The sequence below is a fragment of the Mytilus californianus genome, unplaced genomic scaffold (assembly GCF_021869535.1).
Source record: "Mytilus californianus isolate M0D057914Y unplaced genomic scaffold, xbMytCali1.0.p SCAF_19, whole genome shotgun sequence".
NCBI classification, from domain to species: Eukaryota; Metazoa; Mollusca; class Bivalvia; order Mytilida; family Mytilidae; genus Mytilus; species Mytilus californianus.
The window spans coordinates 2,983,334-3,010,918 of NW_026262667.1; the positions used below are offsets into that span (position 1 = coordinate 2,983,334).

General features: G+C 31.1%; 1 protein-coding gene across 3 annotated transcripts in view; it reads right to left on the reverse strand.

Moving 5' to 3' along the window:
• Window positions 1–27,585, reverse strand: part of LOC127727074 (uncharacterized) — a 149,001-nt gene that overhangs the window by 73,034 nt on the left and 48,382 nt on the right. The window contains exons 6-7 of one of the 3 annotated variants that reach the window (XM_052234490.1): window positions 14,195–14,330; window positions 12,519–13,127 (exon numbers count right to left, since the gene is read on the reverse strand). The exons of the other annotated variants lie outside the window; for them this stretch is intronic. Of the exons in view, the coding sequence (XP_052090450.1) occupies window positions 13,006–13,127; window positions 14,195–14,330 (258 nt within the window). The 3' untranslated portion in view covers window positions 12,519–13,005. Of the gene's footprint in view, window positions 1–12,518; window positions 13,128–14,194; window positions 14,331–27,585 lie in introns of those variants that run through there. 3 annotated transcript variants of the gene reach the window in all.

Genomic DNA, 27,585 nt, shown 5'->3' on the forward strand with positions numbered 1-27,585 from the left:
AGCGTTGGCTAGAGGTAAAACGTATGCCGTAATAGAATAAAGTTGAACCACGATCAAAATCGTAAGTTTAGTTATTAGCCCCCCCCCCCCCCCCCCCCCTTTTTTTTCTCCGGTAGACAAATGCCAAAAACGAAACGATATGAATTCACAATCAATAACGGCCACTGTAAGTAAATGAGATATGGGCTTATTTTGAAAATAAATTCCTTTTGCAGCCTACATTTCCCGGTTTCGGACATGTTTGTATTTCCACTCAAATACCGTTTGATTATTGACAGGAGATATTAAATCAACCAAAAGCACTTTGATTCTCTGAAATTGTACATAATGGTATTTTATTTTTTTACCCAATCCTATGTTGGACCCCCTGGACCCCCCGATTTTAAGAGGGCGTGTCTTATTAGTCATGCCCGATTGACTTTTAGTAAAAAAAACCTGCAACTTAAAGATCTACACCGGGATAATAAGTTCGAGGTACAATAAGTAAACAAAAGAGATCTTTTGTGTAGTGAGAGCGTCCCAGGTATCTTAGATAATTATTTTGCTTTGAATAACAATGAAAAATGCACGAACAGGTTTGTAAGTTCTCGTATCAAATGAGATTAAATACTACATATATTTTACCGACAGCTTTGCCTCCTTTTCAATTTAATTTTTTTAGTGAGGGTCTATATATGTACCATTCAATATCATCTACAATGTTAAAATCACTACTTTAAATGCCTTAATAGTTTTATAGTTCTATTCTCCTGATTTCATTATAAAAATTAGACAAACAACTGTACTCATGATTTTGTTTGGCTCTTTTCCCTTTAAAATCGCCTTGGGGGATTGTACACCTCTTTAGGGCAGTTTTAAAGAGTTCAATTTTATATATTCTACAATATAAATTCATTCATGTATAGGATTTTATAGTGCATGGAAAGCCATGTACTTTGCAAAATAGAAGGGAAAATACTGATTTTCCATTGGACGAGAATTGATGCGTATGTTCTAACGAAAAAGGTATATCTCACTTTAATGTTGTCGGTAAAATAGGACGCGAATCTTTCAATACTTTGCGGAAAATAATATTTTTTGACGATATATTAGTTTGATAATCCATATTTTAAGGTTTTTCGTGTCGTATAACACACCTCAGTGGTGTCAGGATTGCCAAACAAATACCTCTCTCCGGTCGGTCTTTCATTCGATCAATCCTGACACCCCTCGGTCTTTTTTACAAGAAAAAAAAACTGGAAATATGCATTTTTTCTGTTTGAATGGCTTTACACTAGTCATTTTGGGGGCCCTCAATAGCTTGCTGTTCAGTGTGAGCCAAGACTTTACACATTGTGACTTGGGTGGAGAGTTGTCTCATTTGCACTCATACCACTTCTTATATATCTATACTATTAAATGAGAAGACCTCATTTTGTGTGTCGCTTCTCTTCCTTCCACAATAAATTAATCATCATGCCTCTGTGTCCTATAGGTACCATGCATAATCGCATTTGTCATCCATTCTTATGATTATTCAGATTGAGTTATTTTGGGAGAAAAACGAAAAAAAGGCGTCCGGATATTGTTTCCGTCATCAGACCGACTTTTAAGTCATAGATAAGACTTCCGGTTTTAAACTTGCACATGATTTTCATAAGTACTCGGAGAGAGGCCAATTATTTTCTCGTTTATCTACATGTTTACTATGATTATACTACTAATATATAGAGACTCTCTATATAATTATAGCAGTGATCACCGTAGAGAAGAAACTAGGAATTGGTTGTTAATAGCAAATACATTTTGTTTTATAATATACGTATGTTCATAGTATACAGAAGGCCTCAGACCACAATTAATTCCCTTTGTTCGTGGTCTTGGAATATAGTTCCCAATTATTATATGGGGTCATGCTTCCTAAGTATTCTGTCTACTGTTTCCTTTGAAATGTTTTCATATTTAAGGGGTCATATCAGTTGCATGTATATAATTGGAAATAAAATATGTTCTTCATCTTCTATATATTGAAATAAGTAAAACATGTGAAAAAATTTTATTGTTGAAAGTGAAAGTAGTGATTTGGCCAAAATAAAAGTAGTGTCGAAATTAGCCTTAGTCATTTATTCAAGATTCAACTCCTACCATTGGCATGTTAATAGGGCTCTCAAAAGAAAAGGCACTGATGAATTGTCCTTAAAGCATATTTTATTTGAATATTTATGGTCTATAAGCAGTTACATTTATTTCATGTTTGAAGCGGTGCAAATTTTCTAATTTAATTTGATTTTTACCAAAAAATGCATTGTAGAAAAGGGGAAGAATAATTGTGGTCTGAGGCCATAAACACGAAAATAATGGAATTTAACAGAAAGGAAACAAAAAAACGGACTTTGGAAAAAAGGGAGAGAGCTTTTGAAATCTTTTCTGAAATTCTCCAGACATAAAATCTTTTACAAAAATCCATCCTACAACAGTTTACAAGCTGTAAATGCCCGCGATTTCGCGAGTGTGTTCTAGTATTATTTATTTCAAAGACTTTGGTTGCAAAACAATTATATAAATGTCACAATTGAATAATTAGAGAGTTGTCACACACAGTTCTATAACCAACTGGTTTGAAGAAAATAAAAAGGCATTTGATCATGTGAATCCGTGTTTACTCAGTTTCGTTTACATTCAAAACGTTTGTTGACATTCACTTACATTTACCTCATAAAACTGAACATTGCAGGTTCTGTTATACTTGATGATTGAATACTCCTAAAACAAAGGAAAATGAATAAGAATGTTTGATATAAGTGACCCTTTTAAACATTATTTTAAAAGATATAAATGAAAGAAGATTATTAGCCATGTCTTCCAACAGACTCAGTGTCGTTGACAAATAAACAAAAATTGTACGTATATGTAATGACAGTATTCACATATATTAATTCATAAAATTGAAATGATGACTGAGTATTGAGAATATAATCATTTGCATGTGATACATTAAGGTCTAGGTATGACGAGGGCTATCATTTTGACAATCAGTCGGATACCCAGTTGAAATAAAACGAAAGAAATGGAACTCTTTGTTAGAGAAGGTAAAACAGCCAAATTCGTATAATTGAACTGTATACATCTGTTTCTATGGACTTTAAAAGTTTTATAAAGATGCATAATTCAGGATTTCATGCATATTGAATACGTGTTTTTACTTGAACAATAGTATGGAACTTCGAGATATTTGTAAATTTTTAAATTATAGACACATTTTTATAAAACAGTCGATTGTGGTAGTCGCAAATACAAATGGATTTATTTTGTGCATAAGCATTAATTCTGCAGACAAAAATCAACAGAAAGATGATAGATTTGTCTTTATAATCTGCATCTCTGCCCCCGACGACAGTTTTGTGTTTGAAGAAAAGCCCTAAAATTAGCAATGATTTCATCAAAAAGGAAATTTGAGTGCACCTTTTTATCTTCGGGCGTGTTTGAATTGATTTTTCTGTCCTTAAAACATATAAAGCAAAAAATATTTGATACATCATCACGCTTCAAATTCTGCCATTTTTATGTATTTAGGCATCAAATTGGTTTTAATAACAAGTGGAATACCTTTCTAATGAGTCATTACAACAGAGTTAATGTTAATCTAATTTATAAAAGAATTTGGACACACAAATATAAAGGGTACACTTGTGATGTCACCATGGTATAATAAACATGATACAATTGGCATATTTGACATACATGGCCATTTTACAAAGAGCTTTTGCACAAACGAGATATGACCAACAGTCTTACCAAAACAGATGTTTAACAAACATATACATTTATGTAAAATACATATTGTAGCAAATTATCTTTTGGGTTTATTTAAAAAAACTTGCTTATATAAAAAAAAACAATATTAATGACAAGATTTCGAAATGAAATTTTTTGCGGTGTTGCTGGTTTGCACCTAATGTACGAAATTTGAAACCCTTATGTGCACGATAAAATTTTATGAAAATATATGAATACTGAAGTCCGAAATACCAAATGGTACCAATCGCATATTTATAATCGAACAATTGTGAATTATATTTGTTGTTAATCAAGTCGGTACCGATTCATGAGTTACTACTTATAGTCAATCAGCAGAGGTATTGATCCAGTACTATCAAATAAGAAAAAATTAACACTCTATTACGGCAGGCAGTTTTACTATTTATTCTAACTTCAAGATATCTTATAAATCTTACGAGATATCGCATATAGTTTATAAAATAACTTGTATTGTTTATAAGATATCTTATATACTTAATAAGATATCTGATATATATTTTAAGATATCTCATAATATCTTTATACGATATCCTATAAACTATTAAAGATATCTTATAAACTATATGAGATATCTTATCAACTTTACACGATATCTTATAAACTACATGAGATATCTTACAAAGCATATAAGATATCTTCTTTAGTTTATGAGATATCTTCTAAAGTATATAAAACATCTTCTAAAATTTAAAAGATATCTCATTAAGTATGTAAGATATTTTATAAATTTTATAAAATATCTTATAAAACTAGATTATTTAAGATATCTTATAAAGTTAGTAAGAAATCTTATAAAAACTGGATCATTTAAGATATGAGATATGTTATATATTATGTGAGATCTCTTGAAGCTAGAATAGATAGGAAAACCACTTGCCATACTTTATGAATTTAATGCGTTCTAAGTTGTGTCATTAATCTTAAGTGCTTAACAACATCAACAATATTTTTAAAAAAGAGCCATAAATCAATAAATGTGTCTTAATTGTCATCTTACTTTGTCTTTACTGGTAATTTCGTCTGCCAGTATAACACCATCTTTCTTTATTATTGCAATATCCGTGTTCCCAATTTGAACATCAATGACGTCATATTCCCCACCTTTATTGTCTTTCAACACGCTTTCTGATACCTTCAAAATTACATCCTAATCAGTTGCTGTTCATTTTTTCACAGTGTTTCATTCGTGTTCAAACGAATAAATATATGTGCAATAAAATAAAATGAATGGGTTTTTGACATGCATGTCTTATCAAATTCGACATCAATATGACGAATAGAGAAAACAATACTATACCGGTTTCCAAATGTCATAAATCCATTGATTACAGTTTATGTTCTAGACTTTTTTCAAATATAACAATAAAAGATGTACATGTGCAATTTTATTTTCCCCAATTAGTTTGAATTTTCCTCGGAGTTCAGTATTTTTGCAATTTTATTTTTTTGTTTGTACACACAAGAATTCATATATATATATATATATATATAATTGGAAATGAAAATTGAGAATACGTCAAAGACACAACAATCTGACCAAAGAGCAGAAAACAGGCCAAGGCCACCAATGGTCTTGCACAGCGAGAAAATCCAACACTCGGAGGCGGCTTCAACTGGCCCCTAAACAAAAATTTACTCTAGTTCAGTGAAAATGGACGTCACACTTACTCCGAATCATATAAATGAAGTAAAATTAAAAACAATATATGAGACTAACAAAGGCAAGAGGCTCCTATGTAAAATAAACAAACACACAGCAATACACACATTAAAACTCAGTTTAAAGGTAGTCTGATGTCAGAATAGGAAACAAAAGAAAACAACAAAAGGACAATGATACACAAATTAAGGACTACTAGCAGTTACTGACATGCCAGCTCCAGACTTCTTTTAAACTGATTGTATGATAATGCATTCATCATATGAAAATGAAGCACAATCCATCCCGTTATAAAATCGTAAAATGTAAGAGATGAATATAACCCGTATCATACCAACAACTGATTTGAATAATAATAGATTATCGTTGATCATTTCAACGAGATTGATTTTCTTGCTTGAGCCGGTATGGTATCGCTATTTTTACCTCTGACAAAGTTGATGTTTTCATTGACAACGGTACGTGCGCCCTTAGTTTCTAGCGATAATTTTTCATAGCATTCGACTGTGCTGAGAAAAGAAATTATCAGTTAGTAAGATCAAAGGAAAATTTCGTTACATAGCGATATTTCCAATTGTGTGAATCAATGTTAATTCTAAAAAATGCCATCTAAAAGGACCTGACAACAGTATTGTAACTATATTCCTTCTGAATACGTCTGTTGAAAGGTTTGAGGTGAATAACGACATTTTGTGCTTTGTATAGAATATTACCATAAAAGATTGTATATGTTATCATGGTTATTGCTAGTACTTTTAAAATACATTTAACTACAATACCAAAAATCCACTACCTTGGATGCTTCAAACATACTGGTACTCAACACAATGAACGATAAAACTGTCCATCTATACATTTTCTCACTACAAAAGACATTTGATCATGAAATAATAAAACCTGTTATGCTTACGTTGCTCGTATGCATAAAACATCTTAACTTAAGTGTTCCTTAAATTTAGATTTCACTAAGAATTTCCTTTGTTAAGTAAAATTCATAAGTGGTATGCATAAAATTACTTAAGTCATCACTTAACATAGGAATACTTAAATCGGAACCTTTCTCTAATTACCGTATGATATATGTTAGCTCATCGCATGTACTCATCCGTGTAAAAGTTTGTTTTGATTATTTACATTGATTGAATAATACATACTTTTATTAACTTAGTTTAAATGGATGTTGGTGTGTAAAACAATTAAAAAATACGTAACCACTTTAAATGTCCACACAAATAAAATATTGACGCATAAGAGAAAAAATATTGTTTCAGAAATTCTAATCGAATAGTAAGTAAACTCTTCTCACAATTAGCTTTTTAAACAGCTTGTTTCAGAAATTCTAATCGAACAGACCTAGATGCAAAAGGTCCTTCACAATATTCATCCCGTAAATGTTCATTTTGCTTTTGATTCTGTAATTTTCCTACACTACGTAACATGTGAATGCAAAATAATTAGTGTTGTTTGTTCAGTCCAATTAATTAATAGATCTTGCTTCGTTTGTTTTGTTTTGTTTTGTTTTGTTTTGTTTTTTTTTTTAATTAAAACTATGCATGCAAACTTCAATGATTAAAATCGTATTAAAAAGCCTAAATACAACATCTATAGCATCAAATAGGTCCCACTGGCCCGATCAAAACGTGTTTAGATGAGATATTTTTGCAAGTTCAATGTATTGTATGAAAAAACCACGGTCGTCCGTTATTCCCTTAGAATGTCTAAACGAAGAAAAAGCACCTGAAAAAAACTTTTACCTTCCTTAGTTTTATCCTTTCATGACAAAAAAAATCATGTGTTATGAATTGTATTGAAACAGTAGATAAGAACCATAGTAAATAAATATTTAAAACCTTTTATATATTCACGACGAGATGCAAAGTGGATCAACTTGAAGCAAATTATTACAATTTTAGAGTGGCACTTTTTACAAAAAGGCAGAGCGTCCGCTAGAGGTAATAGTATGCCATAATAGAAAAAAATTGAACTATGATCAAAGTAGTAAGTTAAGCTATTAGCTTTCCTTTACTCTTTTTTCTCCACGGTAGACGAATGCCAAAATTAAAAGTCATTAATTTTCAATCAATAGCGGCCACTATACATGCATAAGTAAATGAGATATGGAATTTTTTGTAAATAAATTCCTATTGCAGCCAACATTTCCCGGTTTCGGGTCACGTAAGTATTTCCACTAAAATACCGTTTATTTATAGGAAGCAAAAAGTAAAATCACAAAAATACTGAACTACGAGGAAAATTCAATCGGAAAGTCCCTAATCACATGGCAAAATCAAATGACAGAAAACATCAAACGAATGGACAACAACTGTCATATTCCTGACTTGGTACAGGCATTTTCAAATGTAGAAAGTGGTGGATTGAACCTGGTTTTATAGCGCTAAATCTCTCACTTGTACGACAGTCGCATCAAATTTAATTATATTGATAATGATGCGTGAACAAAACAAACAAACACAATAGGTAAAAAGGCACAAATTAAGGTAAGAAGTCTAATTCGGTAGGTCACATTCGTGAAACGGGAATGGGATTGCAGTTACGACATAAGGAACATATCTAATATCATCTATATAACAGATATTCTATAACGGTCAACCAACTCGTGATGGCGTCCGTAAAATTTACGAAGTGATGATTTCAGCTTCCCAATGCTTCACTATTGGGAAGCTGAAAAAATCTCTTTTGTCGTAAAGTTTTGTTTTCAACCGACCCTCATAGTCAATTTCTATATATAAATCCTAATCAAGTGGCAAAGTCAAGACCTCAAACACATCAAACGAAGGGATTACAACTGTCATATTCCTGACTTGGTACAGGAATTTCCCATGTAGAAAATGGTGAATTGAACCTGGTATTATAGCGCTAAACCTCTAACTTGTACGACAGTCTCATCAAAAACCGTTATATTTACAACGATGCATGAACAAAACAGACATAATAAATAAAATAGTCAAAATATTGGTACAGCAGTCATCACTGTGTTACAATATCAAAACAAACAATCATTTACAAAAAAGCACAAAAGCATCTATAAAATTAAAAACCACATGCATTGCTTCGCGTGTTTGACGTCAGAAAATGTAAACGTCACATAAGAAGAAATTTTGTCGTTCAATGTTTATTCAAAACAATTTTATAATTTCACATGGGGAATGTTGGTATACAGGGTTAAAAAATCATAAGTTATGTTAGAATTAATTTCAGAAATAGACCGATATTTAAAATTATCCAGAAGTTCTTTAGAATTTTTAAGAATTCACATATGGTTAATACCACTACGCGAGTAAAATAAATGTGTCGTGTGTCGTTCAAAGTATTTTCAAATTTATAATAGAAGAACAATAACATAATGACATATAATAGAACAATAACATAATGACGGGATCTTTTAAAGTACAGAGTCACGTTATAAGAACCAAATACACAATACACAGTTAGGAAAAAAACTTAAAATTGACACTCATAAGTTCTAACCATCTTTTCCCCCTTCCTTTTTAACAAATAAAACTTTATATTTGTGTTATGCATGAGTATATTTATGGAAAGAGCATCTTCCATAGATTTTATTTCAAATAGTTATAATGGTGAAATATAATCTCTTTTTGGTGTAACCATGGCAACAATCTGCATTTATTTGATACAAAACATTGCAAAAAGGGGGTGAAAAAGCCACAAAAGTCTCAAAAATTTGGTCCAAAGGAGAATTTCCATCCATTAGTGTCATACCTTTCCTGAAACCATACACATTTATCTATCAAAAGGTTCCAAAAAAAATCATATGCATTTCTGATCGTTTTTCCATAAAATTGAATTGAAAAGATCGAGGTTCAAATCTTTGTTGAAAAACATTACACTAATTTCTGGACCTATGGACTGTACGGATGTGAAAATACGGACTGTCAAACAGACAAATTGCCTATAAAACATGTTAAAAACAATCTAAATGTTCATATAAACCCACTTGGAAGGCTATATTATTCTTCAACTATCTAAAAATCAATTTTATTGTACAAAAACTTTCATATTTAAAAAAATCACCATGGCCAAAATGCGAAACTAAACTTCTAACTGTGTATTGCTATCTATATGTTAAACATTGTTTTTTTCAATTTCCACTTTTAATAGATTTCTGTGTTTTGCTAGCAAAAACAAGCAAATTGGCCTGCTAGTTTTGAAAATTGGTTCAGAAATAAATATTTTATGAAGGTTAGCAGCTGCCACTGAAATGCAACAAAATAGTGATTTAGAGAAATATGCCATGTCAAAGTGTAAATTCTCATTTTTTAGTTAAATTTCTAAAACTATACCTTTTGTGTTTGTCTTTTCTTGTTTAACAACTTCAATTAACATTAACAGTAGAAAATTTTTACAAATTAAATCTATTTTAAAGCTCTGGAATGTCAGTTTTGTTGTGTATTAGCATACCAAAGCCTTAGTTAAAATTTGGCAAATCCTGAATATATTTCTAACGGCGGGGACAAATTTAGACTTAATTCATGCTAAATTGTAACAATACATGAAAAAATATAAAGCGTTCCATATTGAGGTTGCTACATAAAGCGCATTCTTTCTTTTCTGAGGGGTAGCCAATAAAGTATCAATTTATGACCGAACCAAGTCTTTGTGTCAAAATATCTCTATTGGTTGTTACGGACAATACACAACTAAATTAACATATATTGTCATACTTAAAGATGTTTCTCCCTCATAATTGTATCTATAATCTAAATATCAATAGATTTATGGTATGATCTGTCTTAAAATAAGCAATTATGTGATTTCTTTAATGCAATAAGGTAGCAATACACAGTTAGGAAAAAAACTTAAAATTGACACTCATAATTTCCAACCACCTTTTTTCCCTTCCTTTTTAACAAATAAAACTTTATAGTTGTGTTATGCATGTATATATTTATGGAAAGAACATCTTCGATAGATTTTATTTCAAATAGTTATAATGCTGAAATATAATCTCTTTTTGTTGTAACCATGGCAACAATCTGCATTTATTTGATACAACATATTGAAAAAAAGGGGGGTGAAAGAACCACAAAAGTCTCAAAAATTCGGTCCAAAGAAGAATTTCAATCCATTAGAGTGATAACTTTCCTGAAACCATACACATTTATCTATCAAAAGGTCCAAAATAAAATCATAAGCATTTCTGCTCGTTTTTCCATAAAATTGAATTGAAAAGATCGAGGTTTAAATCTTTGTTGAAAATCATTACACTTATTTCTGGACCTATGGACGGTACGGATGTGAAAATACGGACTGTCAAACAGACAAATGGCCTATAAAACATGCTAAAAACAATCTAAATGTTCATATAAACCCACTTGGAAGGCTAAATTGTTCTTCAACTATCAAAAAATCAATTTTATTGTACAAAAACTTTCATATTTAAAAAAATCACCATGGCCAAAATTCGAAACTAAACTTCTAACTGTGTATTGCTACCATAGACCGAAGATATTAAAGTGACCAAAAGCACTTTGAATCAAAGATTTTCTAAAATTGTAAATTATGGGATTTCGCTTGGTGTTTTTCCTGATCCTAATGTGGGCGCCCTGATTTTAAGAGGGCGTATCTAATTAGTCATGCCCGATTAAATTTTAGTAAATTGAACCTCGACTAAAAAAACAACACCATGTTAATAAATTCATTGTACAATAAGTAAACAAAAGAAATTCTCTTTGAAATGAGATAGTCCCAGGTATCTTAGATGATTATTTTGCAAGAATAACAATGGAAAATGTACGAAAAGGTTTGTAAAGGAATACAAAGAAAATGTTTATTTCCTTTAAAACGGGTTCACAAGGAGTACAGCGTATTTCTTCGTAATACTATGTATATTCTATGGTATCTAAGGATATTTGTAAAGTAAGGGCAGTTATTGAAGTCTGCTTTTTCTTTTTTAAATTCCGAAGCTATAAGTTGCTGAAAACAGGACGGCTGATATTAATAAAAGATCTTGTGTATTATGTGCATGGATAAAAAATAAATTCATATAATTTCTTATTGGTATTAGACATAAAAAGCATGCTTTAGTTTGAATTTTCTAGTTATTTCAGTCATGTATATGACTGTATGTATTTGTCTTGTTCATTTTTGTCTGGTGTAATCAGAAGAATTTTATGGTAAATTGCAAAATGTTGGTGTATAATTTTATAGAATGACCACGAATCTAAAAGATTGCACGCTGATTGATATTACAGTCTTGGAGGACATGATTTATTGATAAGGTGTAATTGGCTTAAGAGAAGCTTCAGTAATTAAAAGTTCTTCTCTGTCCCATGATAGTGAGAGGATTAAGAGCTTTCAACCACGTGTAACCCCTCTATTACCCGCTTTATGTGCCTATCCAAAATCAGGAGTCCGCAATTTAATGATTGCGGAATATAATTTTTTTTTACTGTTTGGTTTTCTCCTTTAACTGTTTCACATTTTGTCATGTCAGGGCCAATTAAAGTTGAACATACGATATGAGTTTTGTGCATGATTGAAGGTCTTACGATGACTTATGATGGTGAGACATCAACGTCATTTGTCCTCTGGTGGATAGTTGTTTCAGTGGCAATCATACCCCCTGTTTTCCTCATGGTCCATTAAGTGGCTACTGTCAACTGGTTGACTATCCGGTCATATTTTGGGAGTTTGTGCATGAAATGTGCAATGTGTATACAGGTGTAAGTAAAAACAGATGCAAGTATGAGATAATAAGTCTGTTTACTTCATAAAATTGCTATCAGTTACATCATCGATGAATTTAATTAGTTGTTATTCACATGAAAATCCACTAAACAGACTTATGTCTGTTTTTTTTCTTTTTGTTGTGAGTTCAAAAAAGTTTTATTTGGTTTTTTTTTAGGTGGGATGTTCTCTGATCTGACCTTTTTGTGCTTTATACAGTTCTAGAATCTTTTCATACAGTTTTGTTTTTTTTGAAATTTGCAAAAAGGACGTTCATACAGATTTTTCTTTTTCTGCAAGTGTGAGTACACCTTCTAACTAGTTGTATTTTGTAAATAAAATGAGGATAAGATTATGATTGTTTAATATTTATTTGTAGAAGGTAATAAGTATAGTTTGAATTAAACATTCGTCTTACAAGTGAATGGTCAATCTAGCTATAAAAGCAGGTTTAATGCGTCATACAAATGAGAGGTTTCGATAGATATAAAACCAGATTTAATCCATCATTTTCTTCATCATTTGATTAGAAACTTTTTCTTTTGAATTTTCCTCGGAGTTCGGTATTTTTGTTATTTTACTTTTCCTGAGTATGATTTAAACTTGCTATAACATTTGAGATAAAAAAAAACTTATTTATTCTTAACAAACGCAATCAGATCTGTAACTCGTCTTTTCGATATAACACTAAAACAATGAGAGACGCACTGACAAACACATTTTCAAATACATAACATAGTAAGCTATACAGAAGTATCTTAAGAATCTTGAAATAAAAAAGAAAAGTTGTGATCAGACAAAAGTACTGAATGTATGAATAAGCACTCCTATTTTCCAAATCAATAGCATCTAATGACTCTGTACCAGCAGATATAACAACTGTACCTCCACAATCCTATCCTTCTGCAACATCGGCCAAGGTAGTAATAATAATAACATGCCCTTTTTTGGATGCTGTGTTCTGCAAGTAGAAGCAAAAAGAATAAAAGTAGATCCTGAATAAGATAATCAGTTTGAAGTACCAAAGTCAGTCATAACGCACGAAGAAAAAATATTTTAACTGTAGAAAAACCCGGACTAAATAAAGTTCGGACGAAATTAAAAAAAAACAAATTTTTTGAGGGACAGCTTTGTATGAATTGTGGTATATACTTGGATTACTAGTAGGGGACATTCATCTAGTCACGAAATATAAGCAAGAGGTAACCTCTCCGAGGGTATCACCAGCCCAGTAGTCAGCACTTCTGTGTTGACATGAATTGTTATCATTGATATGGTCATAATTATAAATTTACTGTTTACAAAACTTTGAATTTTTGAAATACTAAGGCTTTTCTACCTCAGAAATAGATTACCTTAGTTGTATTTGCAATAATTTCACCAGTTTTAGCTGGCGGGTTCCAATAATTGTCACATTAATCTTAATTATATCTGTTTGGGTTGCTCAATCAATTTTATCAATATAACCGAACTATAAACAACCGTTATACAAGTGGGAAGTAAACTAGCTTTATACACAGGTTAACCTATCAGTTTCTCCGGAAAATTCCTGTACCAAGTAAGAATAAGACAGTTGTTTTCCTTTCGTTTCGTTGGTTGACAAAGTATAAAGTTTGATTTGTAGGTTTTGGGGACTTCCCCTATTTGAGTTTACCAAGGAGTTTGTTTTTTGTTGTTTTTTTTGTTGTTTTTTTTTTTTTTTATCCTTTTTTATAAAGCTACTTTTATTAAGTTTATGCTGATATATTGTGTCGTGAGACGTCATGTAATGAATCCAGCGAACCTCTTTTGTTTTATTCAGTAACGCCGACTCTAGACGGAAGCGAAACTGACGAATCTTAATATGAGTCTTGTATTTTTTTTTATTTTTTTTTTTGCAGGACTGCATGATTGATTGGTTGTTTGTTGTTTTGCAACACGTTTGTTCCAAATATTTTGTATACATTTAAGGGGAGCTTCCAACAAATTCATTTCTTAGGAAAATCTTTCATAAAGTTGTCGATTGAATTAAAATTAAAACAAACATACGTGTGTTACAATGAATGGCCTTAACATAAGCAATGTCCAAATCTCCACATTCTTCTTTGATTTCTGTTTTGGTGTCATTCGGAATGCTTTGGTCATCTTCAAAAGCTTCATAGCAGGTTTCGGAATCTGGAGTGTCCTGTAAGGATAATGAACGAGTTAAATAATATATATTTAGTATCGTCTCGCATGATATGAAATTGACATTTCTATTTTCATTTCAGTAAACTAAAATAATTTTGAAAACTAAATTTGTAGAGTTTAGAGAGTCTATAAATATGCTCATCTGTGTTTGAATAAGAATGTATGTTCTCTATTCAAAGTCGATTATAATTGTTCAAGATATGGGTGCCAAAAAATAAAAAAGCAAGGTATTTTTACAAACTCTGAATAGTGAAATCTTGTCTCCTTTAGTATCTTTTGAAGCAAAATTAAAATAAATTACATTTTTAACCTTTTAAAATACTTAAGAATGTCCTTTGAATAATTACAATGTATACATAAAATAGATACTTTAATACAATTTGACAAGCCTTTTTCAAATGATTGTTATAGTTTTTCTTAAGTCGTGCTGTTACGCCTTTTTCCAAGTTTGGTAGAGGGCTGGTCGCTTACTAACATTTTTTATTCCGCCATATCATATAAATGCACTCCATATAGGCAAGAAGCATGTACATCAGTGGGTATCAAAGGTTGCTGTCTTTTATACTTTTTTGTTGTTGTCATAAATCACTTTTTGTTTGAATTATTTTACGTTTTGTTATTTCAAGCCTTTTTATAGCTAATGAAAATGTATGGGTTTTGATCATTATTGAAGACCGTATGATGACCTATATTGTTAAAATCTAGCTCATCTGGACTCATTTGCAATCATACAACATCTCCTGATATTAAATTGATATGCTTATATCATTTTAAATTAACCGTCTTCTGAAAAGTTTCCTTATCACAGCATGCAAATCTTGATTATCACAAATTTTAACTAATATGCTAAGAATTTAACCTTTCGTACTTTTCTGCTTAAAATATTTCAATACGTGTTTGTGAGTTATCAAAGGTATCATACATTTACATTGAGTTGCCAAGTACTCAAAGACATAATGAGTATGCTTATGACATTTCGAAATATTAACAAACTTTAAAATCGATTTTGTAAAAAAAATATCCTAATATATAATAATGAAAAAAGAAATGTAAAAAGAAAACATTTAAATTTGCATATATATGGGTAAGCACCATCGTATACTGAATTCAACCGTTACTGTTTCATATAACCCACTATGGGCAGTCTTTAAAGATCGCGGTTTACCGTCAAATGTAAAAATGATATTCGCAAAATCTTTAACCTGAATAGCTTCATATGTGAATATACATTATTTATTGATAAATGTCAAGCTGTCAAAGGAACAAAATGCAGCCCTATGAATAATTAATCGAGATGTGTGCATGTGTTATACATTTCAGTCTATAAACATTAGCATTATGTCAGTGGAAAAAAGTAACTGAAAATGTAGTTTTTAACATTTGTTAGACCAACTTATATACCTATATGGAGTTATTTTCTTTAAAAACGATGGGTCTGTTTTTTTAAGAATCAACCTGAACGATACCAAGTTTCATCGAAATTTGCCCCAAGGCATAAAATAATTACCCTTATTTAAAGGTAAACTATTATATACTTTAACATGTAATTCGTTTTATGGTTATCATGTGTGGGTGTTTACTGGGGTTTACTTTTTATGTTCTAACTTTGTTAGATTTAAGGCGGAATCAATCCTTTATGTTTTCTGTGTTTATTTTACTGAAATTACCAAAATCACAAAAATTGTCGTTGACGCACATTTTAACTTTCGAAATAAATAATGTGATGTTGTTTTTTTTTTTTTTTTGCTACAATAAAGGGACATTATGCGAGATGGAAAAAAAAATAAACAAATTCGTGTAAAGGATTTTTAAAATCTTATTGATTCACGCTGTAGTGGAAACCATACTTTGACCTATGAATATTATAATTTCGTGTGTTTCTTACAGTTAAGCAGCCGCATTAACTGTCTGATTATTCTGTCACTGTGTTATATGTACATGTACCCCAATTTTGTGCTCTTTTCGAGCCAGTTCTTAATTTCCTAAATTCATAGCTTCGAGTGACATAACAAAATAAGCCTCTCATTGTCATAATCAAATTTTGATATAAGCTCACTTTATATGTTAACATGGTTAGTAAATTGGATGTAAATCATTTTAATGGTCATTTCAATTAATGAAATGAAAGAGCAATGAGATTGTGACAATGAAAAAGGATATTTTTTTTTTTTAAATGGAGAGAGGGTTTATATGTGTATAATTAAATAATTTACAATGTTAAAATCGCAACTTAAAATGCTTTTATAGTTTTATTGTTCTATTCTCCTGATTTCATTTATAATAAATAGACAAACAACTGTACTGATGATTTTGTTTGGCTCTTTTCCTTTTAAAATTGCCTTGGGGGGTTGTACACTTCTTTAGCACAGTTTTAAAGAGTTCACTTTCATAATAAATCCACATTGAAAAGTCATGTATATCATTTTATAGTGCATGGCAAGCCATTTACTATGAAAAATAGAAGGGATAATACTGATTTCCCATTGGACGAGAATGGGTGCGTATGTACTAATAGAAAAAAGAATATCTCACTTTATTGTGTCGGTAAAGTACGACGCGAATCCTGCAATACTTTGCAGAAAATAATATTTGTTGGCGATATGTTAGTCAGATAATACATATATTAAGGTTTTTCTTGTCGTATAATACATCTCGGAGTGTCAGGATTGCCGAAAGAAAGACCTCCCTCGATCAATCATGACACCCTTCGATCTGATATACGACAAGAAAATTGAAAATATCCATTTGTCCTGTTTGAATGGTTTTACACTAGTTATTTTTGGGGCCCTTTATAGCTTGCTGATCATTGTGAGCCGAGACTCCGTGTTGAAGGCCGCACTTTGACCAATAATGGTGTACTTTACAAATTGTGACTTGGATGGAGAGTTGTCTCATTTGCTTTCAATACCACATTTTCTTATATCTATTATTTATAACATCTTCTTATATCTATTATTTATAACAAAAACTTTGGTTGCAAAGCAATTATATAAATGTCACAATTGAATAATTGGAGAATTGTCACGCACAGTTCTATAACCAACTGTTTTAAAGAAAATAATCAGGCATTTAATCCTGTGAATCCATGTTTGTTCAGTTTCTTTTCCATTCAAAACGTTTGTTGACATTCACTTACATTTACATCATAAAACTGAACATTGCAGGTTCTGTTATACTTGATGATTGAATACTCCTAAAACAAAGGAAATAATAACGAATTACTACTTATAGTCTATCAACAGCGATATCGATCCAGTACTATCAAACAAGTAAAATTGAACACTCTATTATGGCAAGCCGTTTTTCTATTTATTCTAACTTTAAGATATCTAAGAAACTTTATGAGATATCTTCTAAAAATTTATTGTTAATAAGATATCTTATATACTTTTTAAGATATCTTATAAAGTTTATAAGATATAAGATCTTACTAAAAATGGATTATTTAAGATATCCTATATATTGTATGAGATATCTTATATATTACATGAGATATTTTATATATTATATAAGATATCTTGAAGTTAGAATAAGTAGTAAAACGGCTTGCCATACTTTATGAATTTAATGCGTTCTAAGTTTTGTCATAAATCTAAAGTGCGTAACAACATCAACAATATTTTTTTTTAAATAGCTATTAATCAATAAATGTGTCTTAATTGTCAACTTACTTTGTCTTTACTGGTAATTTCGTCTGCCAGTATAACACCATCTTTCTGGATTATTGCAATATCTGTGTTTCCAATTTGAACATCAATGACGTCATATTCCCCACCTTTATTGTCTTTCAACACGTTTTCTGATACCTTCAAAATTACATCTTAATCAGTTGCTGTTCATTTTTTTTCACAGTGCTCCATTCGAGTTCAAACGTAAAAATGTGTGTGAAATAAAATTACATGAATGAGTTTTTGATATGCATGGCTTATCACAATCTGCATCTATATAATGACAGTTTATGTTCTAGAATTTAATGAATAAAGACAACAGTAGCATACCGGTGTTCTAATATCATAAATCGAGTGATGACAGTTAATGTTATAGAACTTTGAAAAATATAACAATAAAAAATGCACATGTGCAATTTCATTTTCAGAAATCAGTTGGTACACAGAATAATTTATATATATATATATATATATATGAAATTGGAAATGAAAATTGGGAATGTGTCAAAGAGACAACATCCCACACAAGAAGCAGAAAACAGGCCAAGGTCACCAATGGGTCTTCAACACAGCGAGAAAATCTTGCACTCGGGGGCGGCTTCAACTGGCCTCTTAACAAACATATACTCTAGTTTCAGTGCAAATGGACGTCACACTAACTCCAAATCATATAAATGAAGTAAAATTTAAAAAAAAAAAAAACATACAAAACTTACAAAGGCCAGAGGCTCCTGACTTGGGACAGGCGCAAAAATGCGGCGGGGTTAAACATATTTTGTTAGATTCAAACATCCCCCTATACCTGTAGCCAATGTAGAATAAACAAACACACAGCAATACGCACAGTAAAACTCAGTTTAAAAGCAGTCCAAGTCCGATGTCAGAATAGGAAACAAAAGAAACAAAGCAAATGGACAATGATGCACAAATTAACAAAGGAATACTAGCAGTAACTTACATGCCAGCTCAATTAAACTGATTGTACAATGATGTCCTCATCATATGAAAATGAAGCACAATCGCTTCCGTTATAAAATCGTAAAATTCATGAGAAGAATATAACCCGTATCATGCCAACAACTGATTAGAATAGTTATAGATTATCGTTGATCATTTCAACGAGATTGATTTTCTCGCTTGAGCCGGTACGGCGTTGATGTTTTCATTGACAACGGCACATGCGCCCTAAGTTTCTAGCGATCATTTTTCATATCACTCTACTGTTCTGATAAAATGGAAATTAGCAGTCAGTAAGTTGAAATAAAATAGCGATAAATGTACTTATTTCCGATGCAAAGATCCTATGAGTGAATCAATCTTGATTCCAAAAAATGCCAGTTGTAATGACATGACAGCAGTATCGTAACTATATCCCTTTTGAATACGTCTGTTTAAAGGTTTGGTTAACTTTTTAGGTGAATGACGACTTTTGTGTGCCTTGTATAGAATATTACCATAAAAGATTGGATATATTATTACAAGTACTTTTAAATAACATTTAACTACAATACCATTAATTCACTACCTTGGATGCTTCAAACAAACTGGCACTCAACACAATGTACGATAAAACTATCCATCTATACATTTTTCCACTACAAAAGACATTTGATCATTAAATAATAAAATCTGTTATGATTATCAATATTTTCAAAATGTAATTCACTTAAAGAATGACACAATAGCTAAAAAAAATAACTTTTGCTTGTAATGTATGATCATTGCGACTTTTGGAAAATCTATTCCTGACCCTTATTGTGATGTACCTAACAAAAAAATTTTGATCCGACCTAAGAATGCACATATTGCATTGAATTTAAGCCACTATAACCTTCTGTATATGCAATTTACAAATACTCTTTGTATTTTCATGTAGGATTGATTGTTTTCAACTAAATAATGAATAGATTGATACATGCCGTTGATGTGTAGATAAATATATTATCGAGTTATAAACAAATTGTTAATAAATAAATATAGTTAAAACAAAACAAAAAGTTAAAAAAAAATACCAACTTACAATTTTGAATCAACTGCTGTTCTTAATTATGGTTTTAATGACCTGTAAATGTGAGAAACTATGTTAAAGGTTAAAGATTGAATCTGACGCTAAAATACATTGTATCAAAATTTTAGAAAAAGGATTTGATAAACAATATTCAGTTTACAAAAGGACACTTTAAGTTTCATTTAATAACTTACTTTACACCTATTCTAAAAATGGTATTTCGCAGATACTTTTGATAAAATTAGATAGGTAATTCACTGATTCCAGTTTATAGAATGTCACTTCAGGTGAAAAAAAGAAAACATTCCTTACATTGTTCTTTTTGTGTGGAAAAATGCTTAATTTTGACCCTATACAATTTGGTTTAACCCTTTTTCAGGGTCACTTGCCTTGCATCCTAATTCAAACGACACCTTGACCTTATCATGTTACCCTATGAAATTAATGTTGTTATGACAAATAAATCATTAATTCAAACATTTGAGGATGCAATAACTCTATTACAAAAGTAATCGGACTATTTTTAACCAAATGTATAAAATTTTTGTTTAAAAGACCTTAACATTTTGCGCCAATTTGTAGTCTTAATTGTGCCGTATTAGAGTGGTATTGGTAATATGCAATGATCAAAGATGTAGAAACTAAATTCCCAGGTTGTATAAGCCATTATAATAAAGGTAATGTTTCTATTATTAGGTTTAAGCGTTAAACCATGTACAGCTTTTTTTAAAGAAAAAGAACGAAAACTAATAAAATACGAGAAGCTAGATTTTATCAAATATTTTCAGCAAATAAAATACTCGGGCATTACTTTTTTATATAATAATATACATAAAAAAGCAACTTACTATATTATATATTGTGCTTCGAAAATGTCCGTGTAATTTCTTTTATTATATAAATTAAGTACATTTTTAGAGTAAAATTAAGATTTTCTACATTTACAAAGCAATATTTAAGGACATGGTAAATTAATACAAATATTTCATTTGAATTAAAGTTTCAAAAAAAAAAATGTGTGTCTCTTTTTTCTAATTTTACTAAAAAACTAAACTGATCATTTTGATTCTATATGACTATATACTAATGCGCTACTTTAACGTAGTACGTGTGAAAAGCCATAAAAAGTACCAACTTTTTATTGAAACCTGTATATTAATTTGGCGAGAGCCTGTCATTTGTTAGATTAATCTGCTGCATTTATTCTAAGGCTGCTTGGCATTTACAAATAATGTTCTATAACACAAATCTACCAAACACTACCTCACTAAAATGCCGACTAATGCATGATTTTCAAATAAATTAAGTATGAATTATACATTTCAATAACCTAATCGATATAAAACATCGCTGAAACAAGAAACTATTTTTATAATATATTCAATATTAATATAACATACCTTTTCTCGCCTTTGCTGATGTCTGAAGATTATATCTGCCGCCTCATATAGTCATCTTCATATGTTCCTTGTTGTTGTACCAGCCAATCAGACCATTCTGACTTTCAAACTTTGAAGACATGTCGCAAACAAGTTTTGTTCCTGATTCAATACTTAGAAACGAATTTAATACAAGTCATATTTTTTCTTTACCACAAAAATCATTAAATGGAAAAAGAAGAATGAAACACGGTTTAGGTAATTCACCAGTTTGAACGTAAAGTCATTAATATGCATGAAGTATTTCGCAATAAAATACAATTAATCTCTTTTTCATATTGAGACTAATATAACACTTCATTTAATAGTAAGATTATGTTTGAGATTAGATTTGTATCAACAATTAAAGTACTCATGATTTTTTTTTTCTTTCTTATTATCAAACAGTGGGTCTTTTGTTTTAGAATGAACATGTATATCAATTTGTATACCGATACTTTACCTATAAAGCCTTTATTGTTATCCTTATTTCTAACCTAAGATTCATACACTACAAACAATTAAAATTCTGAAATGGCCTTTATCTGTACTCGAATGTATTGAGTTTTACTCGACCAGTCTGAGTTGGTCTGAATTTTACTCGACATGACTCGACCCCAGTCTAAACCATACTTGACTGCACTGACTTGTACTTGATCCTAATATTTGCCATTGAAAAAAGTCTGAACTATTACTCGACAAGTCTGAAACAGTCTTAACCCATTCTCGACCTGTACACGACCTATTTTTTCAGTCTAAACCATACTCGACCAAAGGTCTGAACCATACTTGACCAAATAACCTCTACTTTTTTAAAATTTTATCTGTTAAAATAAATTTCTTCCTAACTGATATGACAACAGCCACAATAAAATAAAGATGTTTACATCCTTACATGATTCTCAGATTTATCAAATAGAGACATTTAAATCAAATTATTTTATATAATATAATTTAATTATATTGATTTTAAAATTTTAGAGTTTTGTTTAAAAAAATATATTACTTTCCCTAAAAACCACACCTATACTGAGGGTAACTAAACCTTATTAAGGTGCTTCTTGTTTGGCATGCGTTTTTTTTTTTCCTAAATTCCTTAGTAAAAACTACATAGGTTTTAAGGTTACATAATTTAGTTATATAATTATCCTTTATAAGGAGGCAACAACAGCGAACAAAATCGCTGAAATTGTTTAAAAGAGTGACGAAAGATACCAGAGGGACAGTCAAACTCATAGATCGAAAACAAACTGACAACGCCATGGCCAAAAATAAAAAGACAAACAGACACAAAATAGTACAGATGACACAACATAGAAAACTAAAGACTAAGCAACACGAACCCCACCAAAACCTGGGGGTGAACTCAGGTGCTCCGGAAGGGTAAGCAGATCCTGCTCCACATGTGGCACCCATTTTAACCTTATATTAGAAATATATCTGTTATTATAATTTGGGATATATTATATATAATATGTATCATAAAGGGATAAAAATTAAAGAAATTAATAAAATTATTCTTCTGATTAGTGGTGAAGTATAAAGTAGGGCAAACTCATTAAAAAGATCACACCTGGTCAGAGAGTATTTAATTCTAAATAACATTCATTCAAAATTGCAACATCCTGTTTAATTTAAATCGCAAGGCCTTTTGAATTCATTAGATAAGTAATACACGAGGTTAAGAAAAATAAGACTTTCTTTTTACCTGTAAAACACACATGTACTGAGGTTATTAATCCTTACTGAAGTGCTTCTTGTATGCCATGTCTTTAATTCTGACAAACATTTTTATTGAAATAAATTTATACTGTACCTTTGGAACACATTTCCTTTTTAAAAAGGTTATCAATGATTGCTACGGAAGTTTTATTATCATGATTATATTGAAATTATTGGTTTAACAAAACAAAGGTGTCATTTTTTTTAGTTGCTTTATATACATTTTTTATATATTTCAATGATTAATTTGTTTATTGCATTATCAACTTAACTCAACTGACACCATATCTATACTAGGCTTTAGTTAATGGTGAACATTGTCCAGTAACCATAATATATATCTGAAACATTCAAAAATTTTGAATGACATTAAAAATATAAATCACAATTCAGTTTTGAGATTATTTGATCAGCTTGTTTTATTTTTATTATAAAGGTGATATATATATGTGTAAGTGTTGTTGAATATGATGTTGAAGTTGTATTATGTTTATTGTGAAATTTTTGATTCAATGCTATATTGAATACATATTTAATTTCAAATTGTTCTTCAAATTTCTAACTATTTCTCACTAAATAATACAAAATTTGGTGACTATGTTGAACGAATCTATCCCATCGAACTAGAGATAAAGGATACTACAGATACAGTTAAGTCTGCCTCATATCTTGACTTACATCTAGAAATTGACAATAAGGGTCGGTTGAAAACAAAACTTTACGACAAAAGAGATGATTTAGCTTCCCAATTGTGAACATTCCATTTCTATGTAGAAACATTCCAGAAGCGCCTGCATACGGAGTATATATCTCCCAATTGATACGATATTCCCGGGCTTGTATTTCCTATCATGTTTCCTTGATAGAGAATTGCTGCTCACAAGGAAGCTATTAAACCAAGAGTTCCAAATGGTGAAGTTGAAATCATCCCTTCGTAAATTTTACGGACGCCATCACGAGTTAGTTGATCGTTATGGAATATCCGTTTCACAGATGATATCGGATATGTTCCTTATGTCGTAACAACAATACCCTTCCCTTTTCACGAATGTGACCTACCGAGTTAGACTATTTACCGGATTTGAAATAACATAAGCAACACGACGGGTGCCACATGTGGAGCAGGATCTGAAATACAATAAATAGATACAAAAAGTAGATCAAGGTTGGTGAAGACTTGGTTGAGAATGGTTCAGACTAGGTCGAGTATGGTCCAGACTAGGTCTAGCATGGTTCAGACTAGGTCGATCATGGTTCCGACGCGTATGAAATAGTTGAGTACTGGTCAAGTAAAGGTCGAGTACAAGTTCAGACTGTTAAGTAAGGTTAAGACTTCAGTCGAGTATTATCAAGTAAATTTCAGACTAATTCAGACTGGTCGAGTAAAAATCAATACAGTCGAGTACAGATATAGGCCATTTCAGACTTTTACTGGCTTGTAATGATATGTTTATTTCATGACAAGAAAATATTGGAAACCTTAACTAGCCTTTCCATTTATGTATATTTATATTTTAGGCTGCTCTTGTAACCAATTGATTGATTGATTACATAATAACCATGGTTTGGGCATTTTTATTCCGAGGGATAGCGAAGGTAAAAATACGACTATAAATGTCTAATTAATGGTTAAATGAAAACAAATCTACGGCTGCCATGAGTTAGTTTGATTACAATAGGACAAATACAGTAATTGAGTCAACAATACTGTTTTGCTGTTCCGTTTTACCCAAACGTATGATATTAAAATTATTATCTTATCAAACAAAAATTAAAAAAAAAAACTCTCAATTTTTTACCTACAAATGTTCTTTTTATCCGATTTTATTACATTCTGAGGCGTACACGAAGCATAAAAAACGGCCGGTGTTTACATTTTACACCGAAATCATACATATAAGCATGCTGGTGATTCAGTGGTCATTTTGGGGCCTTTTAAAGCTGACTATGCGGTATTGTTTTTACTCATTAAAATTTGGTAAATACCGTACCCTTAGTTGTTAACTGTTATGTCATTTGGTCTCTGGTGGAGAGTTGTCTCATTGGCAATGCTACTACATCTTCTTAATTTTATAAATATGACGTCACCTTGATCGTAGAAATAAGGTAGGCGTAACTCAAAAACGCCAATGGGTGAATTACTGCGTTTGCGATATATAGGTCGTCATATTAGAATTGGTGTTTAATGCCAGTTTCAGCACTATTATGATATTAAGTAGTGGTCAGTTAATATAGATTGAGGAAGCCTGAGTGCGAGGAGAGAACCACCGGTCTACGGTAAGAAGACTAACCATCCTAGTTAATATCTTTTGGAGTAGAACACGCTTAGCACGTTCGACATTCGAACTCAAAACCAAAGTGTTGACAGGTTAGATACAGTAGTTCAATTACTCAGACCACTCGGCCACTGAGGTCCCTACTGCAACAGAAATTTGACAACTTGGTAACTTGAAAGCTGTTGTTTGTTGAATGAGATTGAAAACATACAAATTATGAAGCTAATATGTTAAGTCCACAATTGTCCATAATATCTTTATTTATTTAATCATTATTTAGTAAGAGTATAACAAAATTCCAATTATATTACCGCAAACCAAACTTGTAAAGGTTTTGATGTTTCTACACCAAATAAATTTTTATGACGGATCGGTTGGAGAAGGATTATGAAACATTCAAATTGAAAAAAGTGAGGTTTAACACGCCCTGGAATGATTTATACTCCGTATGCAGACGCTGCTGGAATGTTGCTATATAAAAATTGAAAGTTCACAATTGGGAAGCTGAAATCATCACTGTTGTCGTATTTTATTTTTTTTCAAACGACCCTCATTGTCAATTTTCATATGTTTGTCAAGATATGAGACAGACTTTACTGTTTCTGTTGTATTCTTTTTCTCAAGTTCGATGGGATAGATGCGTTCAACATAGTCACCAAATTTTGAATTATTTATTGAGAGAATATCATCTATATACCGGAAAGTAAAGTTAAAGGATAAATGTCTTTTCGTTCTTCTTTAGGAATTCCTGTATGAAGTCAGCTTCATATGATTTAAGGCACAAGCCGGCAAAAAGCGGAATACAGATGGTTCCTATGGGAATACCGATTGTGTGTTAAAAACACGTTCTCCAAACGTAACAAATATGTTGTCAATCAAGAAATCAAGCATCTTGATAATGTCAGTTTCAGATACTTTTTTTTTCTTTTTAATCAGATTGATTTTTTTTTAAAGTACGATTTATCCTTCCCTAAGACAAGATACTTGTATCTACGTTGGCTATTCTTTTTTATGAAACAAAACAGGACCAACTCTTTCATATTGTCTTTTAGTTTGAAATGAGGAATACTTGTTTAAAGTGTAAAAAAGTCAAATGTTTTTATAATATTGCAAGATGAAAGAGTCTTAGATTGAATGTGCTCTAAAAAATCTTTGGTATTTTTTAAGTACCCACATCTGATTCACGCCACGTCTAGAATAGGTAGTCTCACCATAGCTTTGAAGCCCGGCTTTAATTGCTGAAAAAAAATGATGTAAATAATATAGAGAGAGCTTTCGTAGAGAAAGACATGTTACGTCAATCTTTAAAGACCCAAATGTTGCAAAACACTTGTCCTACCTCCGTGAAAAATATGTTGTTGTCCCCGCAGATAAAGCCCCAAATAACATCGTTTATGTGTGTAAATCTGATTACATAAACTGTTCGATAAATGAATTAGGTATCGACAATTCACTTGGAAACTCAACATATACCCTCACGACACTCACCAAAGAGGAAATCCTGGATAATTGTATTTTCACGCGGTTCGTATAGTAAAGCGGGAAAATTTTGTATTGTCGTTACGTTTTCATAAATATTCATAAGGCATAACAAAATTGACCAATCAGGAAGTCGAATTTTGTATTACTATGGGGGCTAAAATGTGTGTACGTCATTTTCACCGCTAAAAAGACTGTAACGCTGTTAACTATTTACCACAACTTCTAAAATGTCAGTTGCTGACTCTAACTGCTCAAAATGATCATTTGATCTCGGATACAAAGTATATGTTTGCTAATATGACAAATTGGGATATGGTAAGTAAACGTTGTTTTTTACACTTGATGAGTATTTTGTAGAATATAGATTAAATATTTCAAATAAAGTTTTGTGCAAACGCAATACCTTGACCGTAATAAATCTGAATTTTTTTCTGTTTGAATGGTTTTACACTCGTCATTTTTGGGGCCCTTTACAGCTTGATGTCCGGTAGTCAAGACTTCTCGTTGAAGGCCGTACTTTGACCTATAACAGTTTACTTTTGATTAATTGTGACTAAGATGGAGAGTTGTCGCATTGGCACTCATATCAAATCTTCTGATATCTATATAATGTAATGGCACATATTTTCATTTTACATTGGAAATTTTGTCTAATTTTAATATTGAGATAAAAATA